The sequence below is a fragment of the Microchirus variegatus genome, assembly GCF_963457635.1.
Source record: "Microchirus variegatus genome assembly, chromosome: 1".
Classification (NCBI taxonomy): domain Eukaryota; kingdom Metazoa; phylum Chordata; class Actinopteri; order Pleuronectiformes; family Soleidae; genus Microchirus; species Microchirus variegatus.
In genome coordinates this window covers 1,245,470-1,259,088 of record NC_139802.1, presented here as the reverse complement: position 1 = coordinate 1,259,088, position 13,619 = coordinate 1,245,470, and the positions used below count along the sequence as shown (strand labels likewise).

The window sequence follows — 13,619 nt, the reverse complement described above, 5'->3', positions numbered from 1 at the left end:
GAACAAACCTCTCCTTTTCCAGTGTGATATGGGAGTAAATCCGCCGCGATCGCAAACTTCACCGAGTGAAATGTGATCTGATCTATGCAGATCTGGACGGCATGCCTTACTGTATGCAGACTATGAATACCTAAGTAACCACAGAGGAACAGAAGCCTACTTACCATCCCAAACACAACCATAGAGCTCCACTCGAAGGCAAACACTCATAACCCGGTCAGCCAGCGGGTAGAAGCGCACCATGCGGGCCACAATAGGAGGGCCAAGGTCTTTCAGCACAATTTCATAGGTGTTCTCATTGCCTGACACCACCTAGGGCAGAGAAGTAGAAATATTTAATCATACACTCCATCATTGTTCTCCCCTGTTGTTTATTATAACAGAATTTGAAGACTAAGACAAAAATAAGGGTGAATTCCAATTCCTCGCTTAACCCTCAATCTCAAGTGCTGTCCAGATTCTCAGAAAAATTAAGTTGAGGGGCAAGTTTAAGGGCTGTATCGCCCTCAATATTGAGATTTTCCAAGACCACCCTTGGGAGCAAGGGCTACCCAGAATGCATTGCGTGTTTTGACATAACAAAGATGGCGCCGAAAGCAGCGAAACGAGTACGATACAAATTTAGTATTTTTGTTAATAGAGATATAAAAATGATGAAAACCATTGTATTATCTTAGTTTAGGTCCATATTATGGATTACTGACGTCATTGTTGCGTAACATTTATTTTTATTTTACGATCTTTTGCGATGGTTTGCTATGGTTTACTTTTCAATAAGTCGTGGTGTGTGGTAACTGTCAGCTGAATATTTGTATGAGTATCATCTTATAACTAACTGACAACCTAATAACTTGACTGACAAACGGATCAGAATAAATAATCCTGACGTAAATGTGTTCTGCTTCTTTTTTGGAGTTGACAGACTGGACGCAGCTTTCCCGTTATTCTTCCCCCTACAGTCTGAAGACTTACCTGCATTTAAGGGGTGTCCCATTTCTAAGTGACAAAATAACCCTCAACACTTGGTTTTGAGGACCAGTTAAGATTAAGGGTTGAGCTTGAGGGTTAAGATAGGAATTGGAATTGGCCCTAAATCTTAAATCAATTAACTGACTGGACCTTTAAGGACTAAATAAGGACTGAAGATGGAGTGAGAGCAGCCTTTATTCAAATTAAATGTCTGAATATTTACAACGTGCTCAAAAAATAACTCCCTCTCCCTCTCGAGGGATTGAGGGTTCCAATCCCAGGCGACGGTGTAGTGATACAGTGCAGAGCTGAAACACAACAGGAAGAAGTGTCTCTATCTGCACAAGGTTGAGGCTTTTATTACATAAAAAGAAATGCTGCTTAACAATGTTTAACTGGAACAATTCCAAACCTTTCTAAATAAATAATAACAATAACAATAACAACTCATTCAGATGAATAATGTAATCATTTGCAATTAATGTTATGTTTTTTTACCCAAGAGCCACAGTCTCTAAAACTGTTTCCTATCGGTAATAGAGACTGTATTTTTTGTTATGTATAATTATTTAACAATGTTTCGAAGCATCACTTTTTATTTACACAGGGGGAGCAACTTGGCTTAGACTCTGTAGTAAATTATTTAAAAAGAAAAAAAAAAAAACGTACTTCATGGCTCCAGCGGTCCTTCCAGGTGATCCACTTCACTCCATCTCTGGAGTAGCGGAGTCGATAACTGCGAGCAAACTCCTGGCCGTGCCCGTCGGCATGACGACCCTGAGTACCAACCAGAGCCAGGAAGTGGAGTTTGTGCAGATCGACCTACAGGAAACAGATAATACTTCATAAGAACACACACTGTTGACAGTTGCTCTGTCAAAAGGTCTGGATTAAACAAGCTGCAACACATCATTATAAATAAGTGACATATTATATCAATCACAGCAAATATCTGTGGCTGTATGCACATAATTATCAAGCTTTACTAGAGCTGCTGTCAGTAAAATCGGTGTTAAATATCTCTATATTCTGACAGCTACTGTATCTCTGATATGAAGTGTTGGCGCCGTCTCAACAGTCAGCAACTAAATCATGGAAAAACTTTATAATTGCTATATTGGTCAGTGAATAAATGATCCTTTCAAAAAAACCAGAACATGAGCTGATGCAGGGATGAGGAAAGTGATGCCAACTGGAATGAACAGGAAGTTACCGAGTACATCAGAGAACTATGATGGACTTTTGTCTTTGCTCTGGTTGCATATTAAAGGGATAGTTCGGAATTTTGGACATAAGACCTATTTTCCAACTCAGACGGTGTGATGGAGACGTTTTCAAGAAATTTCATTCAGTTCTTCTAGTTGCCGAGTTCGCTGATGCTATGGCTAGCGCAAGTCAATGGTACAAGTTAGCATGGCATTAAAAACACTCATATCGACTCCACAGTGCACCTGAGGCAAATCGATTGTAACGGCAGACTATCGATGTACATATCTGTGTTGATAGAATGTTTGAAATAAAACCAACCTTGCAATTTGAAGGATTTATGTCTCAGCAGCAGCAGCAGCAGCATGTCATACTTCCTGTTAGGATATGGCAGCGGCGGACTGATATCACCTAGCACTTATAAGTTACCGGATCTATAATAGTTTGTTTACCTGCTGTCATTGCTACACACAGAGTAGCCTGCAGTGCGAGCTTCTTCAATCTAACAAAAACTGCCACTTTTGGAGAATTCTTACTTTTGAAGACTCTGATGAGGATTTTTCCCCCACCCAAACCCAACCGTCCCTGTACAAGCCTGAATATACAGAGGAAGAATTGCACGAGAGGGATGTAAAATTCCGCCGCTGCTGAGAAAGTAGTCCCTCAAAAATGGATGATTCATGCGATGCGAGGTTAGTTTTGTTTCAAATATTCTATCAACACAGATGTGTACATCAATAGTCCAGTGTTTTAATTGATTAACCTCGGGTGCACTGTGGAGTCGGTATGAGTGTTTCTAACGCCATGCTAGCGTGTACCATTGACTTGCGCTAGCCATAGCACCAGAGAACTCGGCAACTAGAAGAACTGAATGAAATTTCTTGAAAACGTCTCCAGACGTCTCCATCACACCGGCTAAAGGCCACATTATACTTCTCCGACTGCGTATGCGTTATCCGTCTGCGTCACCACGGAGACACCTCGAGCATTTATACTTCTGCGTCGTGGTGACAGACACTCGCTGCAATTTCCCGCCCGATCAGTAGGGGTCGCTGCGCAAGGTTGTTGTGCTTCTGGCTACAGTGAGCAATGGCGTCCGAGAAAGAAAGAGAAATACTGTTGTTGTTGAAACAGTGGCCGTTTCTCACTTTTCTGTGTGACTGAATGCAGTTTTAAGATAATTTGAGGCGAGAAATTGGCCATTTAGGGTCTAAACATGTGCTGTGTGTGTTAAGATATGATGTATTTATAGTTCGGCAGCGGCGTTATCGGCGGGGATCAGCTCCGCCTCTGTCAGGACGCCCGGAGCGCACTGAGAGCCGGCACAGAGCAGCTTAGCTCGGCCTGTCCTGAGGACCAATCGCAGCTCTTGCCGTCTCCGTTGTCCCTTGACGGAGTGACGGACACTTAAAAAATATTCCGTGCACCCGGAGACGACGCAGAGGCTCTTCGACAGTCTCTGCGTCGACGCAGAGTCTCTACGTAGCCTACGCAGAGCACTTTACGCAGAAGTATAAATTGGGCTTAAGATGGAAAATAGGTCTTATGTCCAAAATTCCAAACTATCCCTTTAAGTTTCTGTGTCAGAGAGTAGCGGTGAGTGGCTAAGAGGCTCATCTGCTGGGCTGCAGTTCAATAATAATAAATCATAACATATGGGAATAAAGTGAACGTCGGACCTGAAGGTATTCTGATCCACTGGGGTAAACGGATCCAGCAGGACACCACGCTCCATCTCCTTCCGCTTTACTCAACCTGGGAGAAACAGAAAGAGAGTAGCTTCAAATGGAACAGTAAAATGAGAAAAATAACATAAAAAAAAAAAGAAATAAGAAATACGACTGAGTTCACTAAATCCTATTTCCATACCTGAATATTCCATCACAAAAATACAAATGCAGCCACAAAAGACTGAGGGCAGGAAACCCCACAGTGCATCATGCAAAGGTAAAAATTAGAAGTCAATACAGACAGTCTGACTCCCCTCTATCATTATGTATATTACATTTCACAGATATTAACATATAAATGGGGCTGAATGAGGAAAAATGCACTTGGCTGCAGTTAAAGACACAGTAGGTAATAGAGAGAGTGATCCTTTCGATGGAAAACACAGAGAACACATTAAGCTTGTGAATAAAGCAAAAAAAAAAAAAGAAAAGAAAGAAGTAGAGAAAAAAATAGCAAGCTCTTCCAAACTAGAGCCGGTGAAGGACGTCAGGATGTGTACGTACTCACAGCTCCACCGGGCGGCCACGACCACACACGTGCACCACTAAAACACGTTCACTCGCCGTGACCTTTTTCAATCCAGCCTGAGAAGAAAAGTACATACTACCACCACACAGTGGCCACATGAAGACCACAGGCTTGGCTGTGTGTGCGTGTGATGTTGGATCGGCCCATTCAAGGAGCTTTGGAAACAGATGCCAGGCCGCAACCATGCCCTGACCACTGCGGGGCTTCTCTGAAAAGCGAAAGCTGCCGCTCTGACCGCCAAAACAAATCACCGCATCAACTCGGAGCCGCCGACAGTGGCCCTGGTATTTCAATAAATTCTGTTCATCGCCCGACGGGTGAGATCACCCTGCCGGAAACTGCCGCAACCACGGGATGATATTATCAACACATCAGCGCTAACTGTGACGGAGGGCGGTGGCAGGGAAAGAAGAAGAAGACGAGGGAGAGAAGAGGAATGTGGCCGACTTCAGTCCAATGTGCACCAGGCAGCAGGATTAACATTACAGCTCTGCTGCTCTGCCAAGCACCTCATTCTCTCCCATTTCTCTGTCTGTGCTTTGCTTCACCACTAAATACCAGCCAACAATTCATTCCTCTGCGCTTGTTCTCAGTTTTCTCGTTCCCTCCATCTTTTACCCCCCACTCCTTCGCACCACCACCACCACCACCACCACCACGCTGCCAACAAGGCTGAGATTTCACTGTCCCGGAGCAGCAGCAACTACAGTGAAAACCAAAACGACCTGCTCTTTATTCAACTCCTGACTTTTACACAGCAGCACCTTCCCTCAAACACCGTGTCCAGAATTATTTTTTCTCCAACTGTCAATGCACTACAGCAGGGATCCACCTCTCAGTTATTTTTTTTTTTTTTTTTTTTTTAATGTCCACTGTTTTCTCTCTTTCCGTCCCAGAGTCTCCCTGATGCATCTTTAAAAGAGCGAGGGGGAAAATAATCACTTCCACATGGACAGAAACTGAGCCAAGAGAGTGACCCAGCCAAACAGACCAGTGGAGGAAAATGAATACACACACACACACACACACACACTGACACACACTCCTGTGATTGTAACCTTGCTGCCAGTCAGAAGCTCACATAGAGTGGTCCTGTTGCACATATATGTTAGTTATGGAGGTCTACTTACAAACATTAACTTGTTTTCAAAAACCCCTTAGTTGCTGTAAATGAGCCGATAGAAATCTCTCCTTACTGACGCTCTCCTCAGCCGCGGTGTTTCAGACATAAATCTCACACCCAGAAGACAGACTGTGTTGTGATTGGCCAGCCAGTGTAGAGCCTTCCCAACTGTCTTGTGATTGGCCAATACCCGGAAGTGACATAATCAGCACACCAGCTCTCAGAAGCACAGCTCCCCCGTCTGGAACGGTGGATGCACTGCTACTCATTATCAAAACATTGTTTTAACAGTGTTTAAAAATAGCTTCTTCACGACTCCCCGCCTCAGTCCCTTTGACGACCTTTGACCCAGAGTCAGACCCAGAGTCAGAAGACACTGTCGCTCGTGAAACACCTCCACAACGGACGTTATTCTTCTTCTGCGGTTCAATGTACGCAACCGGATGTGCCCGGACTAGTGCCCGGAGCAGGACGATCTGCTGTTCAGGAGAAATGCTGTTTACGTAACCTGACCGTTTTTTTTTAGAGATCTCACTGAGCCTGAGATTACAATAAAACACAGCGTTCTCACTGTTCTCACCAAAAACTGTCTGTTTTGAAACTTCAGGGCTTCGTAAACAAGGTAATGACGCAAATACACACTAAAAAACAGCGTTAATTGGAACTTCCGGTCTAGGTCCACTTTAAAAGGATGCCAACATGATTTAAAAAAAAAAAAAAAGGCTGGTTGACAAACGCATCAGTCCACACTGTGACGTATGTGAAACACTTTCTACTGGTCCAGGTGTTGTTTGGCTCTCTTTCATTTCTCTATAAAGAGAAAACCAATTATGTCTGCATTCATTTATGTCAGTCATGTTGTTATTGCACGGTATCATGCGTTTGTGTGTGTGTGTGTGTGTGTGTGTGTGCAGTCTGCACGGCACAATATCTCAACAATCCAATGACTGCCACAATAAAAAAAAGTAAAATAAATATGGGCATCTATTACTTTATGGTCTGGCCAGGTTGGTTTGGACTAATATTTTGAAACTGTGACCTGGATCAACTGTTAGCTGGGTCAGCCTGACCACATCTGTTGGACATATATATATAAATATTTATTTTGCATGCGCTCTTGTACCCTGCCTCTTTGTGCATGTTGATGGTTATTTATATTGCACATCGTCTGGATACGGAGAAACCGAGCAGTAGCCATGGTAACAGTGGCATGTCACGGACAGGGTTACACAAAAAAAAACCCACATTATACATTAAGAACATTAGGGTCCGGGTTCAGACAGAAAAAAAAAGCAGAACGCCGGTTGGATTCAGGTCGGGCTCTGTAAGTAAGTACTCCATGAACCAGGAAATGGCCCTATCAGGTTTCTTATGCAGACGTGCACTTTAGGATGTGTGAGCACACTGTGACATCACAAGTAGCTATGGTTACTGATTGTACAGTGTAACAGTGAATCACTGTTCTCTTTTGTTAAGTTGCACACACACTCGACAAAAATATAAACGCACAAACGAAATGAAATGGTGAACCAAAATAGAACGTAGGCCTGTCGCGATATTCAATAAATCAATTAATCGCACGATAATTAAAATTATTGCGATCATTTTTCTGGCCGCGATAAATGCCATTTGCATGCTTTTTTGTTTTCCCCGTATCTCTCTCTCTCTCTCTCTCTGGTCCTTAAGTGTGTGAAATCTGATGTAGTATGCATGCCAGGTGGCTAGGTGGCGCTGTGAAGCACTGCCATACAACAACACCAGGAGCGCGCGCATGCGCTGAAACTTCCTTCTACTTCTCTCTAGTAACGCTGAGTCGCTAATGATCTCAGAACAACAATATTATCGATTATCGCGATAATTTCTGAGACAATTTATCGTCCAGCAAAATGTGTTATCGTGACAGGCCTAATAGAACGTCATGACATTTGTTCATGGAAGGATTTGTTTTGCTCAAACCCAGTAGTCCAGTGTCACTCGGCCACTCCTATTGACTACAATCTCAGATTGAGTATTTCATCTCAGGAGAGTCATGGAGCATGACAGACGGACGTGAACCACCTGCTGGATGTGAATCTCCGAGCACGTCGACCACACCGGGGTCTCCACCTCACAGGAGACCAGCAGAAATTGATCCTAACGCTCGCAAATTAAAGCCACTTTAGTGATAAAGTTGTACTGTTATTTTTGGATAGTTACTCTGTTTTGTCACATAACAATAACTACTTTGTTTTTCTTTGTGCGTTTATATTTTTGTTGAGTGTACAATACAGTTTTTACACTCCAAGTACAAGTTTGAAGATTGAAATTTACGACGATAATCGATGTCATTTTGTCGTTATCGATATATTCGATAATTCAAGGAAACAAAAGTTGTTTTTGGCTGTGTGTGTAGGTAGACTTTCTACCGGTATGTTAATGTCCCTTTAAGACACTCGGACGTGTACAGTGTGTGTAGTCACGTGACTCCACGCCCTCTGTAACACGGGAAAGAGGCGCTAAATCTGCCGACTTTTCGACTTTTCGACTCCTCCTCGTGACTGTCAAAAGCGACTCGTGACAAATCTCCCGACTCTTTCTGGTGTTATTGGAGACTTTTGAGTGCACATGCTTATATCAGGCAAATTGGTCAGATATGCAAATTAGGCGACGACGTCATTTAGCAACTTCAAACTTATCGTTCATTTATCGCTAACGAGGTGAGCTGTTCAATATATCGTGGTATTGATTTGAGGCCATATTGCCCAGCCCTAGTCAGGGATGTATATATCAACAACAATAATACAATTTACTCATGGAGACTGCCACAAGATTCAATTGGTTGCGATATGCACAAACCGTTAACTGCTCTGATTAGGGTGTATGATAAAGCTCCATCACATTTTTGAATACATGGCACAGTAAATACTGAGCTAAAACCTGGTGAACTCAATCAAATGACTTTTCATACACATGCATGACCAACCTTCCATGTTTGGCCTCAGTGGAGTCTGACCAGGCACTAGAAGCAGTGATGTCAGAGTCTGGGATGGTGCCATCCTCCATCCCCAGGGCGTAACGACACTGAGCTGCAGGGGGAAAAGAGAGAGAGAGACCGGATTCAGACGTGAGCAACTTTCTCATTGATATAAAGTACATGTCAGAATGAAACATCTCCATTATGACGTCAGCAGTCGTCCCTGGCCATGTCATCTTTGTGAAACCTTCCAGACGTCATGCTTCATAACCCGCACAGACACAAAGAGGAGGGAGACAAAAAAAAAAATACTTAACTGTTCATTAAATTCTCCCCTTTTCAACAGAATCTCTCAGGGATCATTTGCACTAAAAGGTTCGTGTTAAACGAAATGGCAGTGTGTTTTGCATCACTTATTCCAGTATATCGTCTTTGTGCCATCAGAGATTACATCAAACGGTCGTTAAAACCCATATGCATCTCAAAGTGCATGCTCACATTTTATATGGAAACCCTGCCAGACGCTACGCTCCGTCTCCTCTGAGGTTACACCTTTCTTTCCAATGAGCTTCCTGCGTCACACGTAAGCAACTTCCTGAGGACTCCGATAATCCTTCATTGCCCCCGTTCTGGTTACCACGGCCCCGGGATTAGCGGGGAGGGGAACAAAAGAGCGAAAGAAATGAAGGGCAAATTCAACATGTTTCAGATGTAATCTGCACTGACTCTGCTCCAGCAGCAGCAGCAGCAGCAGCAGCAGCAGCAGCAGCAGCGCTATCAAGTGATCCAGATAACATGGTCCCAGGCAGGAATTACCCAATGACCCAGGTATCTGCTCTCTCAGGGAGAGCGAGGCGGTGGAGGAAGGGATGGGAGGCGACAGGCTGAGGGAGGGTTTGGGGAGTGATAAAGTGGAAAGGGGTTCTGACAGTGATATGGACGCGAGGGCTGAGGGTGTGAGAAAGAGGCGGGGGGGGGGGGGGGGGTGAGCGGGGGTCTAACTCACTTTCTGTCATTGAGTCAGCACACAGGAATGTGGGGCTGCATGACAAACCCTGAAAACCCAAACGGGTGCAGCAGACAAACACATACGCACAATTCACACATAGATACAGTTAATCCTCGGCCCTGTGGACAGGTGCTCGTTTCATTACATCACTATTATCGTCGTCATCATCACCATCATCACACATCACCAGTCAACACCATGTCATCTGCAATCCTTTTCCCTCCCTCCCTCCCTCCCACTGTCCTCTGCGTTCACCTTCTCCTGCTGTCATTTTTCATAAAACTTTATCCCACACACTAAACCTTTTCCGCACTCGATGTCAAACTTGATTCAGTTCTTTCAAGAAGACAAAAGGTGTGGATCGTAAATCTCCAACTGTGCGACATCGATCTAGTGTAACAGAAAGTCCATAAAGCGGCGGGTCGGTCAACAGACAATTAGTCCACAACATTTTTGAATTGTGCTACAGCCAAACATGATTGATTATCTTTCTTTTTCTGACTGATAAACCACTTGATCACTTTAAATATCTCAAACTGTTTCTCACAATTACAAATTCCTTGTGACCTCTTCAAATCACATTAATCATTCAACGATTTGACGCTTTGGTTTAAACAGGAGTCTGCAGCTGTGCTACTGACGTGATGTAACACAGCAGGAGAAATGCTAACCAGCCTGCTAACAAGCTAACAACAACATTGACCATCCAAACCAGTTGACAAAAACAGTCGACAAAAACAAGACATTTGAGGACATCATTATTTCACACTGATTTTTATGGACCACGTGTTAAAGGTGCCATATGTAAGAATGTGGCCAAAAACGGTTACTACATTCAAATTCAAAATACAGAGGTCTTTTAGGTTTCGTTTTCTGACGTTACAGCTGAGACTCTACTGACTGCAATGATTGGTAGACGGCGGTAGGTGGCGCCACATGCCAAAACATGATTTCAAAACATAAGATTTTTTTTTTTTATGCAAATATTTTGACTGTACTGTTGTTGTTGGTGAGTTCAGTTTGTTATATGAACATTATTCCTGAGTCTCTGTGACATATTAGGAGGATTTTATGGCCAGTTGCTTTAGATTTATTACATAATGCACCTTTAAACAACAGATTAATCGAATATCAAAATAATCGTAAGTTGCAGCTCTAGTTCTAGAACTTGTTACATAAGAATTGATCACTATCTATCCTGACTAACTAAGATTTGACAGCAAGAATAAATTTAGTATCAAACTATTTAATAGTCAACTAATCCATACATTTATCAGCTGTCGATTCACTGGTTCCAGTTTCTCTTTTTTCCGTGCCTTTGCCCTGATCTTCAAAACATAAATTGAATATATTTGACTTTTGTTTTGACCAAAACAAGACATTTTCACTGCCTCTCAAACCTGATTTACAGACCGCACAATCAGCAAATATAATCAAAACAGCAGGCAAACGTTTTCTCTCGTTTACAGTCTCACTGCTGCAGTGAGAAGGCTGATGTCTGCTTACACCTACTCGGCTCACATTCACTGAACCCATGCGCTCCCTTCGCCTGACATTTTGACGGACACTTTCATGAGCTGCCTGTGCATTAGCGGTCTTGACGAGCCAGAGAGGGAGGGACCTCATTCTCCTATTACACATGACTGGCTGGCAGACGGGGGGGACAGGACACAGGATAGCCTGTTGATAGCGGATGGAGAATGAGCCTTACCGATCTGAGAATGCGAGGAGAATGTCGAAGAGTGGAACAGATAGTTGCTGTGCCCACGGACAGGAAGACAAGAGCAGGGGAAAGATGTATAATGCAGCCAAGTTTGAGTAGGTGGGAATAAAAAAAATAACAACCTTGAAATGTGCCAAGCTGTTTCAAAGTTTTTCGGGGGCTAGGAAAACAAACAGTGTTTCCATCACAGTGTAGTTTTTGTTGCATGCTTGTATTTATTTGGAATCCTACCTGGGTTAAAATGCCACTCATGTTCCTCTGAAGATGACACCAGCACGACCAGGACTGTGACCACAGTGACGGGAAAGAGCCGCAGGGAAGGCGAGGCCATGACGGCAGCAACACACCTGGTTACCTGTCCGGAGACACACTGATAGCCACAGGCATACCTGTTTGCAGAAAGAAAGATGTGTGATTTAGGATTATTGTCTGTCTGCTGAAACTGCATAAGAAACTAAACTAATATACTGTAATATGCAATAAACAGTTTGGGCTGAGGTGTTGAGCTCACAAAAAAAAACACAATTTCCATCAGCGCCTCTTCCCATAGCATGTCTTACACTCATTTGTTTTCTCATCCTTTTTTATGCTGAGCTCAGGACTGAGTCAGACTCCAGGGGAACAAGCACAAAGTTGTGTTACAAAGGCCACTTTTACACCCCAATTTGTTTTTCTCTCTGGCAGCAGAACGCTGTGACACAATATTTTACTGCCTCCACAGACGGTACCAGCAGTTTGGTAACTGAAGACAGTGGAATTCATCACAGTGATGTTAACATCATTTCCCCTTATCTGTGCATAACAATGTGTCACATTATATTAGGGATGTGAATCTTTGGGCGGCTCACGATTCGATTCAATTCCGATTCTCGATTCAACCGATTCAATTCATACGATTCTCAATTCAATGGCATATGTAAGAATGTGGCCAACAACGGTTACTACACTCAAATTCAAAACAGAGGTATTTTAGGTTTGGTTTTCTGACGTAACTGGCAACCCGTGGTTGCTCGGCAGCTGAGACTCTACTGACTGCAATGATTGGTAAACGGCGGTAGGTGGCGCCACATGCCAAAAACATGAATTCAAAACATAAACATGATTTGCAGTCTGCAAAATATATTTTTTAATGCAAATATTTTGTCTGTACTGTTGTTGTTGGTGAGTTCAGTTTGTTATATGAACATTATTCCTGAGTCTCTGTGACATATTAGGAGGATTTTATGGCCAGTTGATTTAGAAACAAATAAAAACTTACTTACTGTACAAGAAAATCACTTGCATAAATAAAAGCTTAGGCTAGCCGCCTTTTTCTCCCAGAAGTTACAAAAATAAACTGTACACAAGTAACACAAACTGGTGTTTTTTCAAAATAGAAGCTTAAAATTTTTTTTTTTTTAAATACATTTTTAAAAATCGATTTATGAAGTTTATGAATCAATTCAGAATCGTGGATGAATAAAATTGCGAATTTCTATTGTGAAATTTGTGAATTTCTATGTTCTATTTCTATTCAATTGTTTCTCCAGAATATTGACTTCAAACCATTGATAGGACAGCGTATATTCGGAGCACCCACGTGAAGATGCTAACTTGGAATAAATAAAAAGAGAAAAAAACAGCTGGATTTGGGCAAATGAAACCCAGTGGGTTTAAGAGAATGTTTTGATTTAACGGAGACTCAAACACAATATGCCAGTGCAGCACAAATGCAAATACTTCCTTGTAGAGCCATTAGTGTTCAGTTTTTGTTACCAATCTTTTAATGAAGTGTTGATTAAGCTTAATTATCATTCATGCAAGTTGTAAGTAGAGTCCATCGACTGAAAAGGAACCCAGTCACAAGCAGTGATGAGGCCCGAGGAGGAGGAGGAGGAGAATGATGATGATGGCGCTGACACCACTTTTCTTCATCCCTGAGAAAACAACTCACTTTTAATCAAACTATAGCTGTCAATCTGAGGAAGATTCATGAGCTTGTAGCAGGTCTACATTTATGATAAAGATAAAGGAAATAAGGTTGTATGTCTCTGTCAAACAGTGAAGTTATATACAGGAAATATGGTCACGTTTTCCTTTTCTGTCCATGCTCATTTTCAGATATAACACGTCCACACCTTGTTATTTCATCCTTCAAAACATTTGTTTTAAATGGTGTCACAATGTCATGTGGTTTGCAGAAGAAAGACACGAGAAACTTGATATGTGAGCCAGGTCACGCTGGTCTTGACCTTGAGTCCAGGTGGATTTGTGCACCATATGTACTGAAACTTTCCTCAGATATTGCCAAGTACATTTATAAAAATGGAATTGAGCACAATGACATTTTGTGCCAAATATGAAGAGTTCCTTGATATTGTGTTCATAAGAATAGTTT

General features: G+C 42.5%; 1 protein-coding gene across 4 annotated transcripts in view; it reads right to left on the bottom strand.

Moving 5' to 3' along the window:
• The window catches only part of ddr1 (discoidin domain receptor tyrosine kinase 1), a 63,985-nt gene that overhangs the window by 27,747 nt on the left and 22,619 nt on the right, over positions 1-13,619 (bottom strand). For 3 of the 4 annotated variants that reach the window (XM_083888898.1, XM_083888899.1, XM_083888900.1), the window contains exons 2-6: positions 11,474-11,631; positions 8,520-8,622; positions 3,855-3,930; positions 1,639-1,791; positions 165-312 (exon numbers count right to left, since the gene is read on the bottom strand). In XM_083888898.1, the coding sequence (XP_083745024.1) occupies positions 165-312; positions 1,639-1,791; positions 3,855-3,930; positions 8,520-8,622; positions 11,474-11,573 (580 nt within the window). In that variant the 5' untranslated portion in view covers positions 11,574-11,631. Of the gene's footprint in view, positions 1-164; positions 313-1,638; positions 1,792-3,854; positions 3,931-8,519; positions 8,623-11,230; positions 11,278-11,473; positions 11,632-13,619 lie in introns of those variants that run through there. The other variant, XM_083888901.1, reaches the window with a different exon arrangement.